This window comes from Ovis canadensis, chromosome 1 (genome assembly GCF_042477335.2).
Source record: "Ovis canadensis isolate MfBH-ARS-UI-01 breed Bighorn chromosome 1, ARS-UI_OviCan_v2, whole genome shotgun sequence".
Classification (NCBI taxonomy): Eukaryota; Metazoa; Chordata; class Mammalia; order Artiodactyla; family Bovidae; genus Ovis; species Ovis canadensis.
Window position 1 is genome coordinate 194,104,949 of NC_091245.1, and position 26,600 is coordinate 194,131,548.

Consider the following 26,600-nt stretch of genomic DNA (forward strand, 5'->3'; position numbering starts at 1 on the left):
TCAACAGACTCAGTTGCCAAACTGTCCACTTTATTTTGTCAAGATATTTATTTAACAGTGTAAAAAAGTTCATATTTCTTCATAGTCATATCTTTTTCCAGCTTTCAAGATTCAATAGTAGAAACAGCCAAATGCCGCTACAACACAGAATAAACTGTCCTAAAAAAAAAGAAAAGAAAACAGAAAGCAAACATGAATCCACAGTTAGTATTTCAGTTAGTACCAAAGGACAGCACAGATATGAAATTAACATCATCTCAGATCTTTATCAGTTTTCAATCATGAAGACTTACCTTTCTTCAAGAAACAGGTTTTCCAGAGTATAGCTATAGATTTTCTTGCCTCAGGATAGCTACAAAGTTGCTAACTAAAAGAGTAGGATGGTTAAATATTAGATTTTCTGAATGAAGAAATATAATGCAAGCTAATGTACTTTCAGTTCAGTTCAATCGTTCAGTCATGTCCGACTCTTTGCAACCCCATGAATCACAGCACGCCAGGACTCCCTGTCCATCACCAACTCCCGGTGTTCACTCAGACTCACGTCCATTGAGTCAGTGATGCCATCCAGCCATCTCATCCTCTGTCATCCCTTTCTCCTCCTGCCCCCAATCCCTCCCACCATCAGAGTCTTTTCCAATGAATCAACTCTTCGCATCAGGTGGCCAAAGTACTGGAGTTTCAGCTTTAGCATCATTCCTTCCAAAGAACACCCAGGGCTGATCTCCTTCAGAATGGACTGGTTGGATCTCTTTGCAGTCCAAGGGACTCTCAAGAGTCTTCTCCAACACCACAGTTCAAAAGCATCAATTCTTTGGAACTCAGCCTTCTTCACAGTCCAACTCACACATACATGACTACTGGAAAAACCATAACCTTGACTAGATGGACCTTAGTCAGCAAAGTAATGTCTCTGCTTTTGAATATGCTATCTAGGTTGGTCATAACTTTTCTTCCAAGGAGCAAGCATCTTTTAATTTCATGGCTGCAGTCACCATCTGTAGTGATTTTGGAGCCACTCAAAATAAAGTCTCTCACTGTTTCCACTGTTTCCCCATCTATTTCCCAGGAAGTGATGGGACCAGATGCCATGATCTTCATTTTCTGAATGTTGAGCTTTAAGCCAACTTTTTCACTCTCCTCTTTCACTTTCATCAAGAGGCTTTTTAGTTCCTCTTCACTTTCTGCCATAAGGGTGGTGTCATCTGCGTATCTGAGGTTATTGATATTTCTCCCAGCAATCTTGATTCCAGCTTGTGTTTCTTCCAGTCCAGCGTTTCTCATGATGTACTCTGCATATAAGTCAAATAAGTAGGGTGACAATATACAGCCTTGACGTACACCTTTTCCTATTTGGAACCAGTCTGTTGTTCCATGTCCAGTTCTAATTGTTGCTTCCTGACCTGCATACAGATTTCTCAAGAGGCATAATGTTTATTCTTAAAATAAGTATTCCCATTTTTCCTGATTTATCAAAGAAATAATATAATTAAAATGCTTTGAGTTTCTTAAAGTATATGCATTACCAAATCCAAGCATATTATAGTGCCGAGGTCCAGCCTCAGCAGAGTCCAGAGATATCCTCAGGATGGACGACGTTGGCGAATAAAGATAGAGAAAGAGATAAGGAAAGAATGACATGGGGTGACCAAGCTTCAGTGAGCGAGGCCTGTTTACTTTATTTTCAGAGAGGGCTTTTATACCCTGAGTTTGTACATACAGCAAGGTGAAAAATGCAGAGTCAACTCAACATCAGTATTAACTTTTATTGATATCAGGTTCTTTCCTGCAAGAGTCTTATTTTTTGTACATTATCTTCTGGCCCGGAGGCCTGTTGATATTTTATGACCCCTTTTTGATAAAGGTTGGTCAGCCAGAACAATAATTTTCTCCTAAAGTGTTTCTTCTTAAATTCCTAGCCTGCATCACCCTTAAAGTACAGACTTACATTTTTATGGAGCAAAGATTCAGTGGGTTACAGCAAAGAAAGAACTTATTAACTCAAAGTCTAATGTTACTAATGCTAAAGCTGCTGCTTGTTTTTTCTACATCCTGACTATATGCACTCCCAGGAACACAATGGATAAGGGATGTGAGAACTTGGCAGCAAGTATTGGCTCAACAATGTTGCAAGAGTCTGGATAAACCTGCCAAGTAAGCTAGAATGCTAACAGTGGGTTTGAAACACTCCTTTCATGCCCAGGAGGTTTATCAACTAGAGTCCTAAGTTAACTCTTTCCAGAGAAAGGTGGTCAGGGATAGCCCCCTGTTAATGTCAGAAGAGTTGGTGAAAGACATAAAATAGTAAGACAAACAGATTATGGTTTAGGGGTAGATGCTCGAACAGGTCCAGGGGTTCCCTTGAGTCCTGATCTCGCCTTTGCCTGTCAGGCCTCTTCATCATGACCTTTGCCATGGGCGGGATTCTCCACGCTGGCTCCCAGCATTATAGTATCACAGATAATGAAAATACAGCACCTTGTCATAAATTCTGGATAAGGACAAATGATGTCTGGTTGTTTGTTCTTAATTGATAAAATATATTTGTCCACCTTTTAACTCAGAATCTCAAAATGTGCTCCATATCCTAATAAATGTGTTAAAACATGTTTTAGGTACTTATTAGAGGTGTTCAACATGCTTCAGTTCAGTTGCTCAGTCATGTCCAACTCTTTGTGACCCCATGAATCACAGCACACCAGGCCTCCCTGTCCATCACCAATTCCCGGAATCTACCCAAACTCATGTGCATCGAGTCAGTGATGTCATCCAGCCATCTCATCCTCTGTCATCCCCTTCTCCTTCTGCCTTCAATCCCTCCTAGCATCAGGGTCTTTTCCAGTGAGTCAACTCTACGCAAGAGGTGGCCAAAGTATTGGAGTTTCAGCTTTAGCATCAGTCCTTCCAATGAACACCCAGGACTGATCTCCTTTAGGATGGACTGGTTGGATCTCCTTGCAGTCCAAGGGTCTCTCAAGAGTCTTCTCCAACACCACAGTTCAAAAGCATCAATTCTTTGGCATTCAGCTTTCTATATAGTCCAACTCTCACATCCATACATGACCACTGGAAAAATCATAGCTTGACCAGATGGAACTTTCTTGGCAAAGTAATGTCTCTGCTTTTGAACATGCTATCTAGGTTTGTCATAACTTTCCTTCCAAGGAGTAAGCATCTTTTAATTTCATGGCGGCAATCACCATTTGCAGTGATTTGGGAGCCCCCAAAAATAAAGTCTGACACTGTTTCCACTGTTTCCCCATCTATTTGCCATGAAGTGATGGGACCAGATGCCATGATCTTCGTTTTATGAATGCCTCAGTACCTCCTAACCCATCAACCTCACGTCTAGCCTGGCAATGATGCAAGAAAACATGAGTTCAAGTATTGTTCAAGTATGTGATTATTAACCAAAAGCAAATTCTTCAGTTAGCCCAGTACCCTGGCTTCTTGGATGGGATTATTGTGTTCTAAAATAATGCTATCTGGCACCTAACTGCTGAATAACCACAGACAGAAGGACACTGGAACCCACCGAAAAAAAGGTACCCCACATCAAAAACAAAGAAGAAGCTGTAGAGATGAAATGGGAATCCGAGTTCTTGTTTCTGGAGCTGAAGACTGAACTGCATGAACACTCAAACACTCAGGGTAGCAAGCAAACAGGATCTATTAAAGAGCAGGAAAGTACAAAGCTCTCAGCATAGACACTGAGAGGGGGTAGGGAGTCACCCAAATGTGGGACTTACAGCAGCATTTATATCCTTAATCTGTACATTTTTGGTTAGCTCCTGCCCTTAAAATACGTCATTTTTAACTAATCAGTTTAAAGGTCAATAAGCTTAACTTAACATCTTTATGGCTTCTCTTGATCCTTGGATTAATTTGCCACCCTTTTTCATGCCCCCTGGCCATTTTATTTTACATGGACCAGATGTATGGATTTAAGATTAATAATCATCAGTCGTGTTTCACAACAAACAAAGCTAGTGGAGGTGATGGAATTCCAGTTGAGCTATTTCAAATCCTAAAAGATGATGCTGTTAAAGTGCTGCACTCAATATGACAGCAAATTTGGAAAACTCATCAGTGGCCACAGGACTGGAAAAGGTCAGTTTTCATTCCAATCAGAGAAAAGAGTAATGCCAAAGAATGTTCAAACTACCACACAATGGTACTCATCTCACACTCTAGGAAAGTAATGCTCAAAATTATCCAGGCCAGGCTTCAATAGTTCGTGAACCATGAACTTCCAGATGTTCAAGCTGGTTTTAGAAAAGGCAGAGGAACCAGAGATCAACTCGCCAACATCTGTTGGATTATAGGAAAAGCAAGAGAATTCCAGAAAAAATATCTATTTCTGCTTTATTGATCACACCAAAGCCTTTGACTGTGTGTATCACAACAAACTGTGGAAAATTCTGAAAGAGATGAGAATACCAGACCACCTTACCTGCCTCCTGAGAAATCTGTATGCAGGTCAAGAAGCAACAGTTAGAACTGGACCTAGAACAACAGACTGGTTCCAAACTGGGAAAGGGGTACGTCAAGGCTGTATATTTTCACCCTGCTTATTTAACTTCTATGCAAGTTACATCATGGGAAGTGCTGGGCCGAATGAAGCACAAGCTGGGATCAAGACTGCTGGGAGAAATATCAATAACATCAGATATGCAAATGACACCACCCTTATGGCAGAAAGTGAAGAAAAACTAAAGAGCCTCTTCGTGAAGGTGAAAGAGAAAAGTGAAAACGTTGGCTTAAAACTCAACATTCAGAAAACTAAGATCATGGCATCCAGTCCCATCACTTCACAGCAAATAGATGGGTAAACAATGGAAACAGTGAGAGACTTTATTTTGAGTGGCTCCAAAACACTGCAGATGGTGACTGCAGCCATGATGGTGACTGCAGCCATGAAATTAAAAGACACTTGCTCCTTGGAAGAAAAGCTATGACCATCCTAGACAGTATATTCAAAAGCAGAGACATTACTTTGCCAACAAAGGTCCATCTAGTCAAAGCTATGGTTTTTCCAGTAGTCATGTATGGAAGTGAGAGTTGGACTATATAGAAAGCTGAATGCCAAAGAATTGATGCTTTTGAACTGTGGTGTTGGAGAAGACTCTTGAGAGTCCCTTGGACTGCAAGGAGATCCAACCAGTCCATCCTAAAGGAGATCAGTCCTGGGTGTTCATTGGAAGGACTGATACTGAAGCTGAAACTCCAATACTTTGACCACCTGATGCGAAGAGCTGACTCATTTGAAAAGACCTTGAAGCTGGTAAAGATTGAAGGCAGGAGGAGAAGGGGACAGAGGATGAGATGGTTGGATGGCATCACCAACTCGACGGACATGAATTTGAGTAAACTCTGGGAGTTAGTGATGGACGGGGGGCCCGGCATGCTGCAGTCCATGGAGTTGCAGTCAGACACGACTGAGCAACTGAGCTGACTGAACTGACTTTGATGTATAGGCTTAAGATTAATGATGTCAGTTGGTTTTCCCTCAGGCATATGGAACAGAAGTTAGTTACTTCCCTTCCCTGGATCTGAGTACTGATAATTTATCACACCAAGCACACATTCTAGGAATGGGGAGAAAGGGTATAACTTTAGGCTAATGGAGCCAGATGTTTATGAAAACAAGACTAAGATCTCAGAGTCCTACACTCACTGCCTAGCAATTTCTACCTCAGCTAGATGGTAGGAAGGGCACAATCATTATAAAATCAAATCCCAAACTCACCAGGTAGGTGACTCACAAACTGGAGAACAATAATAACAAAAATGTTCTCCCATTGTTGTCAAGGTTCTGAACCCCACGTCAGGCTTACCAGCTTTCATATCTGACAAAGGAACTAGGAATCCCAGGGAATTTGACCTTAAGGCCAGTGGCATCTTATTATAGGACTTCCACAGGACTGGGGGGAAACAGAGACACCAGTCTTGGAAGGCACAAACAAGATCTTGTGTGCACCAAGACCCAGAGGAAAGGAGCAGTGACCCCATAGGAGACTGCTAGTGTTGGAGGGTCTCCTGTGGAGGCATGGGTTGGAAGAAGCTCACCACAGGGATGGGGGCACTGAAAGCAGCAGGCCTGGAAGGTCCCCCTTGGCATAAACCCTCTTGGAGTTCACCATTAACCCTACCATAGAGCCCACAGACCCCAAGGCTGGGTTGCCTCAGGCCAAACAACTATGAGGGTGGGAGAGCAATCTCACCCATCAGCAGACAATTGGAGTAAAGCTTTACCGAGCAAGACTCTGTCTCACCAGAGCAAGACCTAGTTTTTCCCACTGCCAGCCCCTCCCATCAGGAAGTTTACACAAATCTCTTTGCCTCCTCCATCAGAAGGCAGACAGAAGCAGCAGGAAGAACCACAGACCCACAGCAGTAAAAACAAAAACCACATTACATAAAGTTAATCAGGATGAAAAAGCAGAAAGTTTTGTCCCAGATGAAGGGACAAGATCAAAACCCAGAAAAACAACTAAATGAAGTGGACATAGGCAACATTCCAGAAAAAGAATTCAGAATAATGATAGTCAAGATGATCCTGAATCTCAGGAAAACAATGGAGAAAATGCAAGAAATCTTTACCAAAGACCTAGAAGAACTAAAGAACAAACAAACAGAGATGAATAATATACTAGAAGGAACCAACAGCAGAATAACTGAGGCAGAAGAATAAATAAAAGACTGGGAGGACAGAATGGTGGAAATCACTGCCACTGAACAAAATATAGAAAAAAGAATGAAAAGAAATGAAGAGAGCCTAAGAGGCCTCTGGGACAACAGTAAACTCACCAACATTCACGTTATAGGGGTCCCAGAAGGAAAAGAGAGAGAAAAAGACCCTGAGAAAACATTCAAAGAGATAATAGCTGGAAACTTCCATAACATGGGAAAGGAAATAGTCAACCAGATCCAGAAAGCACAGAGTCCCAGGCAGGATAAACCCAAGGAGGAACACACCAAGACACATAGTAATCAAACTGACAAAAATTAAAGATAAAATAAAAAAAGCAACAAAAGAAAAAGGATAAATAACATACAAGAGAACTCCCATTAGGCTAGCAGCTGATTTCTCAGTAAAAACTCTACAAGCCAGAAGGGAATGGCATGATATATTTAAAGTGATGAAAGGAAAGAACCTACAACCAAGAAGACGCTACCCAGCAAGCCTCTCATTCAGATTTGATGGAGAAACCAAAAGCTTTCCAGCAAAAGTTAAGAGAATTCAGCACCACCAAACTGGCTTTATAACAAACACTAAAGGAACTTCTCTAGGTAGGAAACACAGAGAAGGCAAAAACCTACAGAAAATAAACCTATACACCTATGTCTCTTTTGCTGTGTAGCATACAGGGTTATCATTACCATCTTTCTAAATTCCATACATATGTGTTATTATACTGTATTAGTGTTTTTCTTTCTGGCTTACTTCACTCTGTATAATAGGCTCCAGTCTGTTGGACTCTGTGGGAGAGGGACAGGGTGGGATGATTTGGAAGAATGGCATTGAAACATATATGATATCATATAAGAAATGAATCGCCAGTCCAGGATACAGGATGCTTGGGGCTGGTGCACTGGGATGACCCAGAGGGATGGTATGGGGAGGGAGGAGGGAGGGGGGTTTAGGATGGGGAACACGTGTACACCCGCAGCGGATTCATGTTGATGTATGGCAAAACCAATACAGTATTGTAAAGTAATTAACCTCCAATTAAACTAAAAAAATTTATATTAAAAAAATAAAAATAAATAAATTTCTTAAAAGAAAAGAAACTTAAAACAATTAAGAAAATGGTAGTAGGATTAAATGCACTAACCAAAAGACACAGACTTGCTTGGCAGATGAAAACACGTGCATGGATGATGTACTTCTACTTACCACATCACTTTGCTTGACTGGCCCAAATTGTATGTAATTATTTTATATTGTTAGGTTAATCATGTTGCCATTATGGCTGGCTTTTATTTTTTGTCTGGCTACTGACTGTAAAAACTGATAAATACCTTTTACTATTGTATTTATGTAACTATTATTCACTTAATACCACTGTATCATGATTGGTCAACAGGAAAATAATAGCACTCTATATCCTGTAATCACTTCTTAAAATCCAGATGCATATCAGAAGTATCTTGGAAATTTTTTAAAAATACAAATGCCCAGGTACTGCTTTTTCTTTCTCCAGAGCTCCAAACATGTTTCTAATGAGCAGTCATGTTTAAAAACAATTGGACTATATGATTATCTTTATTTCTATCTAGTTTGTTTCACTTTTTCTATTTCATATTCAGCACTCCCATTTCATTTAGTTTATGTTTACCAATTACTCCATTTCCTTTTTCCTTTTGATGTTCTTTCTCAAGCATAGTAGAAAAGCTTTCATATACTTACATACAAATAATATGTATAATATATATATTTTAGAAAACTTATGAATTTTTGCCTAACTAAAAAATTTATGACATTTTGATTCCACCTGTTTGACTTAGCATGAATAGAATGCCATATTCTTAATTTAAATAAATAGATATGCAACAAGCAACAAAGGTTTACTGTATAGCACAGGGAACTATAGTCAATATCTTGTAATAACCTATAATGTCAAATAATTTAAAAAATAATATATGTGTATATGTATAACTGAATCACCTTGCTGTGCATCTGAAACATTGTAAGTCAACCATACTTCAATAAAATATGTATTGCTAAAATAAAATAAAATAGTACTATCTGTGGTGAGGAGCATCATTTTTTGTTTGTTTTAATTTCCAATCCCTTATGAACGATACTTTCATAAAATAAAATAAAAATTATTAACTAAGAAAATGAAATGAAAAAAGAAACAGACAAATACAACCTAAACTTCTCATTAATTTGATTCAATGAACATAAAATTACTCTGTCAAATTCCATGAGAGTTTCTAAACCCTTATACATAATTTATATACTTATCTTTTTGAAGACATATACCAAACAATTTGTAGACTGGCATTGGTCTTATAGACCCCACCTTTGATTGGCACTGTTCTTCCAGTGCCACCTAGAGTTCTTCACAGGAATTGAGCCCTGGCTATCCACAGTAATCAGTTCAATAATATGCTTTTCTCTCCCCTCTCTCATTTCCTCAACTCCTACTGGCCCTTCCTGGGATTTTCTCCCAAATAAACAAAATACTTTAAGCACTGAAAAATGAGGCCTAAATAAACACTCAATAAACTGAACTAAAGATATAGTAGACTAAGTCAGCAACCTAGACCAGGCTCTCAAAAATGACTTTTAGACACTTGCCCCATTAATCCTATATTCTAAATCCAGATCCTGATCATCTTTACTAAGCAATGCTGCTGCTACTGGTGCTGCTGCTAAGTCGTTTCAGTCGTGTCCGACTCTGTGCGACCCCAGAGACGGCAGCCCACCAGGCTTCCCCGTCTCTGGGATGCTCCAGGCAAGAACACTGGAGTGGGTTGCCATTTCCTTCTCCAATGCATGAAAGTGAAACGTGAAAGTGAAGTTGCTCAGTCGTGTCTGACTCTTAGCGACCCCATGGACTGCAGCCTACCAGGCTCCTCCATCCATGGGATTTTCCAGGCGAGAGTACTGGAGTGGGGTGCCATTGCCTTTTCCATTACTAAGTAATAATACCTAAAATTTTAAACTGCATATTGGTTAATATGAGTATTGTCTAGTCTCCATGGGTTTATAAGCTCTTGACCAGCTGAAATCATGACTATCTTATTCACCACTTTATTCCTAGCAATAAAGGAACTGAGTTATGGGTTATCCCCTACTTTCTTCTCTACTTTCTAAATGTAATAACAGATTATAACAAAATCAAAACATTAAAATATAAGGCACATAATAGAAGCTCAGGATTATTTGTTGAATGAATGAATTGTGTCATATAAGGACTCAAGGAAATATTCAGTTTTCAAAGAGCAGGGAAAACCACCACCTGAGTTTGACCCTTCTCCCAGAGAGCTGATATTTGAAGATTTGCATAGTACTTCCCACTGCCCTGGTGCCTCAGAAGGTAAAGAATCTACCTGCAATGCGGGAGACCTGGGTTCCAGGGTTCGATCCCTGGGTCAGGAAGAGCCCCTGTAGAAGGGAATGGATACCCACTGCAGTATTTTCGCCTGGAGAATTCCATGGACGAGAAGCCTGGAGGGCTATAGTCGATATGAGTCGGACACAACTGAGCGACTAATCTTTTCCTACTGTCCATCCTGTGATCTTCAGGTCAGTTGAGCATAAAATAAAATTTTGGTAGGACCATAGAATTTTAGAGCTAAAAGGTACCTTAGGATCATCTGCACCAGCAGCTTCTATACCTGACAGTAAGATAATCATGTGGAGAACTTTTTAAAAGATTCAGATTCCCTGATCCAACCCCTGGCTTATTTGATCAGAATTTATTGAGCACAGCCCTGGCACCTATATTTTAAACAAGTTCCTCAAATTATTCTTAGTCACCCACAGCCAGTCTTTAGGAATATCTAATACAGCTTTCTAATATTACTGATACAATCAGAGAAAGGCTCAATGACTTACCTACAGTCATTCAATTAGAAAGTTACAGCTCTAGAAATGGAGCCTCTCTCCCAATTCACTCAATCTAGTTCTTCTCTTCTACTCTACTCTACTTTAAGTCTGACTCTACTAACTCACAACCTGAGAGCATTTGGATAGAAGACAGAATCCTTTCTGGAAATAAGCATCAAATAACAACATATGTTTAAAATATATGAAACATTCATGTCAATAATGTCCCAATGTTTAAATGAAACTTCTTTATAAAAATTCCTCTGGAAAAAAAAATTCCTCTGTACTTTTGCTTAGTTTTACTAAATAGCTTGAAGATAAAGTAATTAATTTTATTACTGAAAGAAAAATCACCTTTGCTCATGGAATCCCTGCCACCCAAATTTCTTTGCAGCTTAACAAACTGCTGTCTGTTAGCTCCAAATAAGTAGTATGCTATTTCTACTTCAAATTTGTGAAGAGTTACATCATCAGTAGATATAAAAGTGTCCTTATCTATAATCAGCACACTAGGCTTCTGCTTTAATAATACAAATGGACAGTAAAATCATCTTATCTAGAAGTCGTGTCAGACAAATGTCTAAAACTTAAGTGGCCTCAGGAACTTCTCTGGCAGTTCGGTTGTTAAGACTCCACACTGCCAATGCAGGAGGCATGGATTTAATCCCTGGTTGGGGAACTAAAATCCCACATGCTGTGAGGCCAAAATAAATAAATAAAGTGTCGCCACATCTTAACAAATATTAAGGGATTTGCCCATGTGTCCTTAAGATAGGCAAAAAAGGTTTCCAACAGACTTACATTCATGAAAACATCATGAGTACAGTTGTCAGTGTCAGCATCCCAGAAACAGCGAGCAGCCATGCTAAAAGGTCAAAGAGTAGAGAATTATCAACAATATGACAAGGATCTGAACCACATATATCTGCCATAAGCAAAAGTCTTCCACAATACATTCTTATACATCAGTGCTTCCAAACCTTTTCACAGAATGAGATGACCTATAGAAAATCATATTTGTATAGCAGAAGATCCTGGGTACACTAGAAGGGACTGGAGTCAGATGAGGCTGCTCGCAGCTGGAGGTAACAGGCCCAGGGGTCTAGCAGCCTCAGACTCTGACTGGCTGCTTGATGGCTGAAGAGGTAGATACCTTGAACTCTTTGGTAGTCAGGGTGGAAAGCTCTGTTAAAGATTATTTCAGATCAGACTTTTAGAGGAAATAATACCTAGACTTCTGGCTAATAAAATGTGTTCAATTTCTGAACAATAATATGAGAAAGTAGGTCTGGAAAGGACCAAACAAATTATTTAGTCCAACCTGTTCTAGGAACCAGAGATCAAATTGCCAGCATCCACTGGATGATCAAAAAAGCAAGAGAGTTCCAGAAAAACATACATTTCTGCTTTATTGACTATGCCAAAGCCTTTGACTGTGTGGATCACAAGAAACTGTGGAAAATTCTGAAAGAGATGGGAATACCAGACCACCTGACCTGCCTCTTGAGAAACCTGTATGCAGGTCAGGAAACAACAGTTAGAACTGGACATGGAACAACAGACTGGTCCCAAATAGGAAAAGGAGTACATCAAGGCTGTATATTGTCACCCTACTTATTTAACTTATATGCAGAGTACATCATGAGAAACACTGGGCTGGAGGAAGCACAAGCTGGAATCAAGATTGCCGGGAGAAATATCAATAACCTCAGATATGCAGATGTCACCACTCTTATGGCAGAAAGTGAAGAAGAACTAAAGAGCCTCTTGATGAAAGTGAAAGAGGAGAGTGAAAAAGTTGGCTTAAAGCTCAACATTCAGAAAACTAAGATCATGGCATCCGATCCCATCACTTCATGGCAAATAGATGGGGGAAACAGGGGAAACAGTGACATACTTTATTTTGAGGGGCTTGAAAATCACTGCAGATGGTGACTGCAGCCATGAAATTATAAGACGCTTGCTCCTTGGAAGAAAAGTTATGACCAACTTAGATAGCATATCAAAAAGCAGAGACATTACTTTGCCAAAAAAGGTCCATTTAGTCAAAGCTATGGTTTTTCCAGCAGTCATGTATGGATGTGAGAGTTGGACTATAAAGAAAGCTGAGTGCTGAAGAAGTGATGCTTTTGAAGTGTGGTGTTGGAGAAGACTCTTAAGAGTCCCTTGGATTGCAAGAAGATCCGACCAGTCCATCCTAAAGGAAATCAGTCCTGAATATTCATTGGAAAGACTGATGCTAAAGCTGAAACTCCAATACTTTGGTCCCCTGATGCGAAGAACTGACTCATTTGAAAAGACCTTGATGCTGGCAAAGATTGAAGGCGGGAGGAGAAGGGGACGACAGAGGATGAGATGGTTGGATGGCATCACCAACTCAATGGGCATGAGTTTGAGTAAACTCCGGGAGTTGGTGATGGACAGGGAGGCCTAGCATGCTGCTGGAGTTGCAGAGTCAGACATGACTGAGTGACTGAACTGATCACTGTATAGGATCCTAGAGAAGAAAGGGACAATTCTAAACTAGAATTCAATCTTCTAACTAATTCTATCCAGTATTATCTCTACAGGATGCTATGCTACCTCTAAATTCTAAAATTAGCCATTCTCCTCTCCCCAGTTAATGGATAAGAACAAATGTCAGTCAAAATAAAAGTCTATTTGAAAATGGAAACAAATATGAAGAAGTTTTAGATTACTAAATGAAATTATGGTATTTCTTTTTTTTTTTATGGTATTTCTTAGTAATGAAATTCTGTGCAGCCATTAAAGATTTTTTACAAAAAAACACTTTTAAGAACATGAAAAGATATTCACAATATAATAAGTTTTAAAAAGTAATTTTAAATGTTCTATTTTTTATTAAATGTATGTATATGATTCATCATTAACATTTATTGAACACTACTTTGTGCCTCATTGGTCTAAGTGCTTTATATTAACTTACTTAATCCTATGAGATAGGTACTATTAATATACCCACTTAATAAATAGGGAAACTGAGAAACTGAGAAATTAATAAATTTTCTAAAGTCATTTATAATATATAGTATATAATATATAGTGGCAAAGCTTGGCTTTGAACCTAGGCAGTTAAGCTTCAAGTCTGTAGAGAAAGATATACACATACCATACTATATTCGTTCAATTTTAAAAGCCTTTTTTCCCTGAGTTTTACATAGAATAGCTCCCCCCAGCCTAATATGTCACACATTCTTATATCGAAAAAGTTCCATCTATTTCCAAACTGTAACAGGATGAAATAAAATTAATATACTTAACAGATCAATCAAGTATTTATTTAGCAAGTATCATATGTCCAGAATCAGTAAAACCTGGCTTTGTCCTCAAACAATTCTCAACTTAATTTAGTGAAAAAAAAAAATACTCACCAAAAGAATAAGATCATGTATTGTTGGTGCTGATTTATAGGTTATTTAGGATTAAAAGGGATTATACTGTCTATCTAGGCCAAGCCTCCAAGTCCAAGTTGTACAATAGTTGAATTAAATCTGTAGAAGTGCTGAAGAATTTTAGAGAATTTAGAGAAGACAAAAAGCCAAAGAAGATTTCATGAAGGAAGCAGTACTTAAGCTGAGTAGAACCAAGTGAAAGCATGAATATAAAAATGTATTTAACCAGTATTTGTTCAGTATTATACATAAGCAAAGTGCTAGGTGTAAATGCTACACAGATGCACAAAACACAATCCTTACTTTCGAACTGTAGTCTCTTTACACAATTTCCCAAAAAAAGGAACCAGAGCTCCTTGGAAAAATGGCCAGTTCTAAGACTGTGGCTGAAAATGTACAAGATAAACCTGGGATACTTGAGTCATTTCAAAACCCTTGGCTATATACAAAAGAATGCTATATTCATTTAAATATATATATATACACATTTTTATATATTTATAAAATTATGTCCAAAGACTTAGAAGAAATATGATGGAACAGTTTGTAGGTGGCCAAATGTTCCCACCAAGTCAATTAGAAAGAATAAATAAAATGCATCAGAGAGCTGCTGAAGGAAATAAAGACTAGGAGAGCCAAAATTCCAGAGAAAGGTGAACCGCATGAAGTAAGCTGAAACTCTGAAGCAAAGCTCTCCCTGGGGCACTTGCCAACTCTAAGCACAGAGCTAGAGGCTGAGAGCCTGGGCTTTCTCCAGGAAAAGGACCAATTACTGAGGGGAAAAAAAAAAATCTGCAGGACTGCTGGCAGTCTTGCAGGGCTGGGGAGTTGGGGGTGGCATAAAACTGGAGATGTGAATGGGCCAAGATCCCTGTGAAAAAAGGAGAGAGTAGAACTGAGCCTGTCACGTGGTAGGTTTCCCCTCAAGACATGTGTTAAATTCTGAAACTATGCATGTAGGAACCTAAAAAGCTAAACGTGGTAGACAAAATAATGGCCAAATACGTCTATGTCCTAAGCCCCAGAACCTGTGAATGTGATATTACATGGCAAAAATGGTTTTACAGATATATAACTAAGGATATTAAGATGGGGAGATTATCCAGGTGGGTTCCATGTAATCATGAGTCTTTATAAAAGAAAGAGGGAGGCAGGAGGGTCAGGGTCAGAGGGACATTTGGAGATGCAATGCTATTGGCATTGAAGATGGAGGAAGGGTTTTGACCTGAGGAATGCAGGTGGCCTCTAGAAGAATAGGAATGGAATAGGCAAGGGAGAGAACCCTCCCCCAGAGCTTCCAAGAAGAATACAGGCCTGCCAACACCTTGATTTTAGCTCAACAAAACCCATTCTGAATGTAGGATCTCCAGAATCGTAAAAGAACATATTTTTGCTTTTCTAGGAAACTAATTCGTTACAGAAAAAGCCTTTGGAATGAAGAGGAGTTTAACACTCAGAAGAAAAGGACTAAAAGTCAGTAGATCGGGTTCCAATGAACACTCCAGGTTCTTGGTTGAAAGGTGTGGAGGGCTACATACAAGAAAGAAGGGTGAGGTAAAGATGGAGAATGCCTTATCAAAACAGCAACAAGCCAACCTCAACTCAGCTCAGTATCTGATTGGATTCAGGTAAGTAGACCATATTCTACCTGAATAACAAAGGAAAGGTAAACCTTTTCTGGAGGAAAATAATATTATCTGCAAGTTTTACAATTTTTTAACACAATATCCAGGACTCAAAGTAGGCATGCCAAGAGACAGAGCCATATTAAAGATTAATAAGACAAAAAAAATAGTCAAAGAAAATAGGCTAACACACAATTCAGAGACAAGGGTAAGCACTGCTAAGACCAAAATGTAAAAAGAGGAGAGAAGGAGGATGGAGAACATAGATTAAAAAATAATTTCACTAGACAATTAGAATCTATGAAAAAAGACTTTAAATGGAAATCCTAGACTTGCAAAGTATAATAACAAGTTAGGAATTCAGCTGGTGGGTTTATTAATATCAGGTTAGACAGAATAGAAAAGAGGATTAGTGAACTGAGGGACAAGTCAATAGAAAAATATCCAAACTAAAGTACAGAGAACAAAAAAATCAGAAAATAGCATCATAAGAGATATGTCTATTACTGTAAAAAGATCTAAATATTTGTAACTGGAATCCATAAAGGACAGCAGCGAGCAAGGAAGCAGAGGCAATATTTTAAAGGATAATAGCCATATATAGCACCCAGATCTTAGTATCTAAGGCCATTATCCAATAAAATGAATCAAGGCTCCTTAGAGAAGTGGCTGATTCTAGGGCTGGGGCAGGGAATGGATAAGGTGAGACATTTTATAGTGCCAGTAAATAAGGATGTGCTCAAAAACCCCACAATGGCAGGGTATGTAAAAGGGACCCAGGAGTCAACCGAAAGAATTCCCAATGGCCAAAGCTGGAACAATTTGAGCAATGAAATAAATAAAGTAGAACTGGATTATAATCCAAATTATAAATTTCCATAGTCCAAACTGAAATAAATAAATGAATGAATAAACAAATAAATGGGAAAGAGGAAACAAATCTTCTATGCTGAAAAATTCCAAATAATTTGTGTAGACACTCGGCCTTCAAGGAGGTGCAGTATAACTACTTGCTCCTGAAGTGTGGGTGGCACGTAATGATTTCTTTGTAAAGAGTACCGTATGGAAAAGGAAAGAAAGAGTAACTTTACAGTGGACAATCTGACAAATACTACTCAGATAGGTATCAAAGTTAACATCAATAGTAATATGTAATGCTAACAACATGTACCCTGAAATAATATAACGAGAACAGCACTTTACCTCTGTGACCTTCCTCCCCAAAATTTGTAATTCCAGGCTTATTACGAGCAGACAAATCCCATTTGCAGGACATTCTACAAAATACTTAGCATACCTCTCAAAATTGTCAAAGGTCATCAAAACCAAAGAGTATCTAAGAAACTGTCATAGCCAAGAGAAGACTAAGAAGAGACATGTAATGTGGTACCCTAGATAGGATCCTAGACCAGAAAAACAACATTAGGTAAAAACTAAAGAAACTGGAATAATGTATGCACTTCAGTTAATAATAATGCATAAATATTGGTTCATTAATTGTGGCAAATGTACCAAACTAATAGAAGATGTTAATAACAGAAGAAACTGGATGTGAAATATGTAAGAACTCTCTGTACTATCTCTGAAACCTTTCTATAAATCTAAACTATTCTAAGATAAAAGACTTGTTTAAAAAAAAGAAAAAAATGGTTAAGACTTTTCTCAAGCTGATACGACAAGATTCAAGAGCCCACAAATTCAAGATGTCCTAAGAACCTCAAGTAGAATAAATATAAAGAAAACCATATATATCATACTAAAAAGACAACGAGAAAAACATTTTAAAGTGGCTAGGAAAAAAGACACATCACCTCCAAAGGAACAAAAATAAGACTAAGAGCTGATTTCTCAACAGAAACAACTGAAATCAGAAGAGAGTGTAATCATAAGTTTGAAGTGTTGAAAATGGAAAGGCATTTATGTTTTCCTTCTATCTCTTTCTCTTAAGGAATGTGGATAAATGTAGTACGGAGTTACCTTCAACGATACAGATGAGGACATATCAGTGCAAGACAGGAGAGCCCACATCCTTGACACCAGTAAGGCACCTCACCAGGCATGGACTCTTACCTGGTGTGTTTTAAGAAGAGAAAAAAAGCCAACTGAATATTTTATAATATTAAGGACCTTCAATGTTTAAATGTGCTATTTTATTATGTTAAAAAAAAAGGCCCTTATATTTTAGAGATAAATATTGTATTTACAGATGAAATGATATGATGACTAGAATTTCCTTCAAAATAATCTGGTGGAGGCAGGGAGAGTAGGTGGAGGTATAAATGAAACAACATGAGTGTGTGGTTGATAACCTTAAAGCTAAGTAACAGACACATGGAAGTTCCTTGGTGTCTGCAGTTGTATATGCCTGAAATTTTAGATGATGAAAGTTTTAACAGGAGGTAAGGGAGGCCTTATATACCATACTTTAGAGTTTGCCCTGATCACATTGAACAGTCAGTCAGGACAAGTTTGAGGAGTTTATGCTTTACAAGGTTTGAAATAAACTCTACAGAGTTTAAGAAAAGTAAGGGCATACTTCAGGGACACTAGTCTTGTGTGTGAATTGCAGAGGAGAAAGATCAGAGTCTGGAAGTGTTGATAAGGGGAAGCTAAGCAACCCTGGCATCCAGGTTACAGTGTGTGCAAAGAGAGAGTCAGGGCTACATAGAAGAAGATGCCACACTTTAAGCAGGGGGACCTGGGTAATACTGTGGGAGATTGAGAAACAGAAATGTCTGACTGATTCAGGAAGAGGAAGGAAAGAGAAATATGGAACTCTATCTGAACACACTGAACCTGAGGCGACAGAATAATGAAGTATTTCCTAGTTTCTCTGTGGTGAAGAAATCTGAAGCCTTTTGACCAAATGGAAGAGGACACCAGGGTAAAGAGTACAGCGACCCTGACACAAGCCAGATACATAATTTGGGGCAAATCATGCTGAACCTCATAAGTGTCATCATAAAATAAGGGGACTGGACGCTGGAAAAAATCTGTAGTCCTTTCCCAATCTAACAATCTACAGTGAAAATTCTCAGTGATAGTATCTACAGGGTTCTTTAATTCATCCAGCAAATATTCTCATACTGTCTTACAAAATGCTAAACTAGGCACAGTTTATAAAGGAAAATAGGAGATTAATACTTGGGCACAGGAAAAAACAAAAAGTACAGATTTTGAACTTGTCAGTATGGGAATGACAGTTTGATATCATGAAAATGAATGACCTCATTGAAAAAGCACAGAGAAGAGCAGTGGAATAAAACCTGAGCCTTGAAGAAAGTTCACAGCTGGGGGTGTAGCCAGGAAAGAGGAACCAGTGAAGGAGAGAATAATCAGAAAAACATAAGAGAAACAAGTTAGGTAACTGACATCGGGACCGGAAAAAAAAAACAAAAAGAGTGTACATTAAGAAACAGAAGCCCAGACCAATAGCAATAGCTATGAAAACTGTCCCTCAGACAATTTTAAAGAAATTAATTCATGAGAATGGTAAGACCAAGGCAACATATATACATAATCCTACACTATCTTAGGAGCATATAAACTCTCAAAGGGTTATTAGCCTACAGATACTATGAAAAGTGAGTTACCCCATGGAACTTACCCAGACTGTCAACCTCACTGCTCAGTACCAGGATCTCTTCAGTTCACACATGCATTTTATTACACTGTCCTTTCCTCACATCCTTGCAAAGACAGGAACTTACTGAATTGTCAAGAAGATGAATACCCAATAAGAAATTTATAAAAATAAAAACAAAAGGAAAAACTAACTACTCACAATACACCTTCTCCTCTTTGTTCTCCAATCACTACTTGTACCACCATTTTGTATCGGTCAAATCCCATTTCTGGAAAGAAAAATAAAAAAGAAAGTTATATAGAAGCAAATATATGGCAGCCTGATAACGAACACAAACATTTGGTCTATACACTTAGTGAGTATGACTATAAGTCTGGGAGTCAGAGATTTGAGGACAAATTCTAACAGTAAGCTTAATAAGTGTGTAACTTTAGACAAGTTATTTAACTTTTCTGTTTAAGTCTCCCTCAACTGTTAAATGGGCGTATCACTACCTTCCTCCTGGAAGTGTTATGAGGATAGAAGAGACAAATTTCCTCCTGTGTCTACCCATTTCTCTTCCACAGCGGTCTCTCAATAGGTCTTTGCTTCCTTCCTTTCTCTCTTGCTCTAAGTCGGGTATTGAGCTAGGCCCTGGAGACACAGAAGTAAATAAGACATCCTTCTTGCCTTAAAGAACTCATAGTAGTTGGGAAGGCAAACACAGAAAAGAAAATGAAAATGCCATTGAGTAGTAATTCAAAGAGTGGCATGTACAAGGTACATTAGGAGCACAGGGCTGGGAGGCTCCTCCCTTTGACTGGGCAATGGAGAAGGAACGACAAGACTTCTTGGAGGATGCGATAAGTGAGCTGGGTCCTGAAAGACGAGTGAGATTTCATCAAATGAACAATGTCTCTCCATTCTATGGAGGGGCACAGCACATGCAAAGACATAGCGCATGGGGTCTTTAGAAAACTACAAGCTGTTCAGTAAGATAGAAAAGATACCAAAAGATTCTGAATTACATGGAATGGCCAAGGACAACTCGGCTACCTCTCCCAAAAACTATACTGCTAAAACAGCAAAATCCTGAAAATTCTCTCCAACACCAAATTTTGGGGACAGAAACCTGAATGGGCATCTTTATCTTCCCTCTTTTCTGACCAAAGAAAAATGGAAACAGTAAAATTTTTTTTTAAAAGGAAAAGTTAAATAGGCAAAATTGAGACAGAGCCAATTCTTTTTTTATGAAAGTAAAAGCTCCAGGATCATATGGTAAATTAGGCAAATAGTCTGAACATTTACAGGTACCCTTCCATTGAGGGACATGAACTTGAATTCAGGATACTTAACAAAGTCTTAGAAGGAGACAGAGCCCAAGTTATTTTTTAAAAACACTGCACACAGCTCAGCTGACCTTCCTCCTTTTCTATCCATTCCTCTTCCTCCTTTTCTCATACCCATGCTTTAGAAATGTGGCTAGAATATTACATGCCCAGAGCTTAAAATATAGTTCTGATGGAAAAATAATATAGTCTTAGATACAGTGGGAGGAGGGCAAAAAAAAAAAAAAGCTAAAAAGTAAAAAAAAAATCACCAATACCACATCAGAGCAAAAATGAAAAGAAGCTGAATGGTAATAAGGAAAACAGCAAAAACAAGCCAAAGAACTAGCAAGAAAAGAAATTTACTGTTTAAAAGACAAAAAAACTCAACCCAGGAGATAACATAAATCAAGGAACAAAGAGAAATTCCTCACAGCTGATTCATAATATAAGCTTACAAATTCAATAAAATAAGAACTCAATCAGATTACAAAACAACAGAAAGATGAAAAGGGAGACTATAGGCCTAGGAAATAAACTGAATACCCATATCTATCAGTGCAGAACTAATCACTTACAAATGGCAAGAGACAGGACAGACACAAATGAAAATTGAATTACTGACTTAAGATAATCAGAAGTATATGTCAAAGAAAAAGGAAGAGATTATAGCAAAGATAATAAATGTGGTAGACAGAGGTGATTCAACACATTGATATCTGGTGTCCTGAAGAAGATAATCTAACAAATGGAGCTGGAAATGTACAAGAAAAAAAAAGACACAAGACAATGTCTCCAATATAGAAAGAATAAAATCCACAGATTAACAGACATAAAATGCTCGATATCAAACCACACTCTAGAAAAGCTATTGAGCATCAAGGTTAAGGACAGGATTCTTTCTGCAGAGAACATCAGACGGGCCTCGGATTTCTCCATGATAACATTTAATGCAAGAAGACAGTGAAGCAATTATCTATAAGATTCTCAAAAAAAGTAACTCAAAATATTATATTCATCCAAAATATATTTTGGTTTAAAGACATTCTCAAACATGAAAGAATCTAGGGAATAAAGCATTCCTGAGCCTTTCCTGAAAAACCTTACAACAAAATCTTATTAGGTAAGAAATGAACCAGAAAAAAGAACTCAGAAATAGAAATAACATGGTGAAGGGACTATTTAAATATAGAATAAATGCTACAATGCTATGGGAAATAGTCTATAGTATATCATTGTTTTTAAAGTATTTATCCATAAAGTATTTATCCATAGAAAAGGGGCTTCCCAGGTGGCTCAGTAGGTAAAGAATATGCCTGCAATGCAGGAGACCAGGGTTAGATAGCTGGGTCAGGAAGATATCCTAGAGGAGGAAATGGCAACCTACTCCAGTGTTCTTGCCTGGAGCATCTCATGGACAGAGATGCCTGGCAGGCTACAGTTCATGGGGTCACAAAGAGTCAGACATGACTGAAGCAACTAAGCATGCATGCATGCATACACAGAAAAGAGGTCTGGTATGATATTCATGAAATACTAATAATTCTTCATGGATATAGGCATTTGAAGTGATTATTCTAATTTTAATTATCTTTCTACACTTTAACTTTTTAATAGCAAGCATGTATTTTTTACAATAATTTTAACAGAATTTCATTAAAAATCTGAAAACAATGCTAATATACTAAGTTAATTTGGATGATGGAACAGAACTGCAATTTTCTTTGTATTTTTTTATATTTCTAAAACTTAAGATATGTTATTAAAAATAAGAAAATATATCAAAGTATTAAATGGAAACTATCATGGTTAATAGGCTTTTATATAACTTTAAAAAACACATTATTAAAAAAAATAAAATAAAAAACACATTATGTATATTTTCCAGGTTTATTACAATGAAAATGTATTAGGATTACAAAGGCATTCTTCCCCCCAAAATAATTTTTTTTAATTTAATTGGAGGCTAATTACTTTACAATATTGTATTGGTTCTGCCACACATCAACATGAATCCAATATGGGCATACATGTGTTCCCCATCCTGAATCCCCCTCCCACCTCCCTCCCTGCACCATCCCTCCCAGATCCAGCCCCAAAGGGTAGGTAGCGAGCTTCCTGGCGGCCTAGTTATGATTCCAGGCTTTCACTGACATGGCCTGTGTTCAATCCCCAGCTGGGGAACTAAGATTCCACAAGCCATGAGGTGCAGCCAAAATAAATAGTTTTTAAAGGGCAGACAGAAAGGACTTTTCAGATGGCATGACATTATTAACAAAAGAGAGTAAGAGAGATAGAAAGACAAAGAACAAGGAGGAAAAGCATGAGATCAGCCCTGCAGGTGTAGAGTGAGGCAGGAGTGGAGAGCTGAGTAGGGCAAGTGGTTAAGTATTTGGCCAGAGAGATGGACTGAGGTCCATCTGGGAGGATATGATAAGAAGCTGAGGACTTGATAGCTCAGCAGATATCAGAAGTTATGGAGGAAAGGAGCCCCTATACTTTCCGATCTTTCTGTATACTGGGATATCTTGGATAGTCATTCAGTACAACTAGGTATTTCACACCTTTGCTTTTTCCCACCATATGCAAAAACCTGCATGAGTGAAAGTTACCAAATAATTGGGAAGACCAACACCGATGCAAAATTTGTTTAACAGAATTCACAGCTAAGCTATGTCCCTTGTTTAAAAGTAAAGGAGATAAATTGGTAAAATTGTATTTTGAAGAGAACAAGTCTTTTCCAATTACCATCACTATTACCTTTTAATTTATCTTTAATATTTTCTGATAAGTGTTTTGTGAGCTGAGGCATTTCTTCTGGAGAGTATTCAGCATTGGCCAGTTCCTCCTTGAGTACAGCATGGATACAGTCTTTAACCACAGAGGGTCTGAACCTAAATGAATCAGTTCAAAACATCTAATTGGTAACTCCAAAATCCTAAAGTTGAACTTCACAGCTCAACTTCCTGCAGTTTTTTGTCATTACAATCATTTGATCCTTCCTTTTCATATTTTTATTATAAAAGTAATAAAAACAAATTAAGAAAACAAGTCATATTGCAAACTCATATCTCCAGCCTGGACCAATCCCCTAAACTTCAGACCACATATTTCCACCAGTGCTCCATCCAGATGACTAGGAGGCAACTCAGATTTAGTACACCCGATACTGAGCTTCTGATCATTTCTCACCAAAACTCGGTAATCTCAGTCAATGGCAACTCCATTCTTTCAGTTGCTCAGGCCAAACACCCTGGAGTCAGTGTGGTTGTCTTTCTCAGAGCCCTCATCCCATTCATGACCAAATCTTACCAATTCTACCTTCAAAATAACCTAAAATTCAATCACTCACCAGTCAACTATCACCACCCTGCTCCAAGCTACCACTGCTTCTTTCCTGATTACCATGACCTCCTCACACGTCTCTGTGTCTGCCTTTGCCCCCAAAACCTGTTCTCAACCAGTAACTAGACTGGTGCTATTAAAATATGTGCCAGATCATGACATTCCTGTTTAAAATACCCAAATATTTTCCCCCTCACTCAGAGTAAAAGCAACATTCTGTGACTTGCAAGGTCCCATTTGATCTACCCTAGTAAACTCTCTGACCTTGTTTTCTACTACTTTGCCCCTAGTTCTCTCCACTCAGGCCACACCAGCCTTCCGTATGTTCTTGGACCACACCAGACATGCAAACTTCAGTGTTTCTGCACTTGATGTTAACCTCTGTAAGAGGTCCAGTTCCTCTCTTTATATGCATATCTAGCTCCTTCACTTCTTTCAAGTCTTTATTCAAAAGTCTCTTTCCCTAGCCACCCTTTCTAAAACTTCAAACCACCTTCCTACTATATCACTTTATCTAGCTCCCTTCCAAGTACTTATTACTATCTGATACACTATATGGTTCACTTATGTAATTATCTTGTTTGTGGTCTGACCCAACTACAACACAAGCTCCATAGGGCAGAATTTTTTATCTGTTTTGTTCATTGTTATATCCCATTTCTAGAACAGCATCCAGCACATAGCAGACAAATATTTTCTGAAGAAATGAATTACTGAATAAATGAAGACAGAGAAAAAAGTCTCCCCTAATTTAGCCACCCTAACAATATTATTAGCATTTTAGTTGCATTTATTACATATTACAACACTAGGTTCCTTTTCTGGGCTATATAGTCTCTCAGTTGATTTGTTTATCATGTGCCAAGTTACCAGAATGTTTTAAGTTTTGAGCTTATAATGCAGCTTAATATTTGGTAGTACTAGAAGCCCCTTACTACTTCTTAATAGTATTTTCTTTGGTCTCTTGGCTGCTTGTTCTCACAGCAAATTTTAAATAATGGATAAATTTACAGGATTTGATCTGTTCAAAATGTGGTTTTCCAATCAACAAGCATACTATATCTGGCTTTTCCTGTAAGTCCTTTCCACTCTCAGGAAATGTCAAAGGCATTCAGCAAGTCACAAATAATCTTATAGTGTTATTTCTACATAATATATACTTGCTGTTAATCTTGCTTTGTATTACAACAGAAACACAGGTGAAGGGCATTCTATGTATTCAGAATGTTTAACCAAGATAACAGCATACTTTTTTAATGCCCCTTCTAAGCCACCAGGGACTTCCCAGGTGCCCTTGTGGTGAAGAATCCACCTGCCAGCGCACGATACGTAAGAGACTTGTGTTGGATCCCTGGGTTGGGAAGATCCCCTGGGGCAGGGCATGGCAACCCACTCAAATATTCTTGCCTGGAGAATCCCATGGACAGAGGAGCCTGGCACGCTACAGTCCATAGGGTTGCATAGACTCGGACACGACTGAGGTGACTACACACACGCGCTATCCACGAGAAAATTGCTACATGAAATCTTTTTATCACATTATAACTAACGTTCCTGGCTTCTAGTATTCACCAGGCACTTGATTTGGGAATGTAATTTCAAGTAACAGAGGAGGGGCTTGGGAAAGTCTAAATTTTTTTTTTTTAAATCTTGGGAAAATGAAGTTATTGATGGATCCTACAACCCTGACCGTCCTCTACACAAGACTTTATGCCTTAATTCTGGGAAGGTATCAGGGTGGCAGGCCAAAAGCCTCTGGATACTACTTGGGTAAGACTATAATATGAACACATACAGGTCTCGTGCAGAGGAGTAAGCGCATTCTGGGCACACTTATGCACAAATGAACCCTCAAAACTGAATGGCATTCAAAGCAAGCCGTTTGTTTTCTGCCATCTAACCATCTCAATTTCTCTGTGCCCACTTTCTGAAACTCCGAGAGTCAACTATCCCTACTGCGCTACTCTAAGGGACTACCTCCGAGCGCTCTAACCCTGCAATCAGTGGTCCGGTCCTCTGCTGTTCCCTGCAGCTGGAAGGCCAAGCGGAACAGCCCCGCATCCTCTCCCGCCCCGTCCTTCCTCCCCTGGTCACGTCCCTTCCTCCCTCTCAAGTTCCTCCGCCAACACCCGGGCTCCTCCCCTGCCCGCCCCTCCGCCTCTAGCCCCGCCCCATCCTCCATAGTCCGTTTCGCCCCATCCCACCCCACCCCCCACCCGCCGCGCTCCTTCAGACACCCTAGCTATTAGGCGAGCTCTGCCTGGGGCCGGCAGGAGTCTCGAGGGTCGCCTCCTCCACAGCCCGTCTTCTACCCGCCTTTGCTGGAAAATGGGCCGAAGAATATAGGTATTCTCCGGCTCCCCAGCGTTGTTCTCAGTCTCAGGCAAGCCGTCAGCTGCAGCAAAGGACGCGCGCTTAGGGAAGGAGGCGGCAACCGACATAGCCTCAGCTTCTTGGCCCCGCGTTTTCCGCAAAGAAAGCTGAGTCGGTGGCCGCGGGCAGCTGGTAAGCCGTCTCCAGGGCGACAGCGCCGCCTTTGACCCTGCGTGCAGCGGACCCGCGCTCTGCACCGTGAGACCCGCCCTTCTTAGCGTGCTCTCGCCGCCCTCCCCCTTGCGCCTGCGCATCGGATGCTGGACCAGAAGTGTGTAGGGGTAAAGTGAGCATAACTTTGGCGAAGACTCGGCTCTTTTTGTCCGATTTACAAAACACTTACAGAGGCGTCTCAATCTTAGGAAGTGACACAGAGCTTGAGGCCCG

At 39.1% G+C, this 26,600-nt stretch overlaps 1 protein-coding gene across 1 annotated transcript; it reads right to left on the reverse strand.

Moving 5' to 3' along the window:
• Positions 1 to 9: 9 nt before the first annotated feature.
• On the reverse strand, positions 10 to 26,462 carry DYNLT2B (dynein light chain Tctex-type 2B). Its single transcript, XM_069557036.1, has 5 exons — positions 26,157 to 26,462; positions 23,256 to 23,389; positions 19,387 to 19,456; positions 11,366 to 11,429; positions 10 to 159 (listed from the first exon to the last, which is right to left on the reverse strand). The coding sequence occupies exons 1-5, from the start codon at positions 26,279 to 26,281 to the stop codon at positions 112 to 114; spliced, it is 441 nt and encodes a 146-aa protein (XP_069413137.1). The 5' UTR covers positions 26,282 to 26,462; the 3' UTR covers positions 10 to 111.
• Between the last annotated feature and the right edge of the window lie 138 nt (positions 26,463 to 26,600).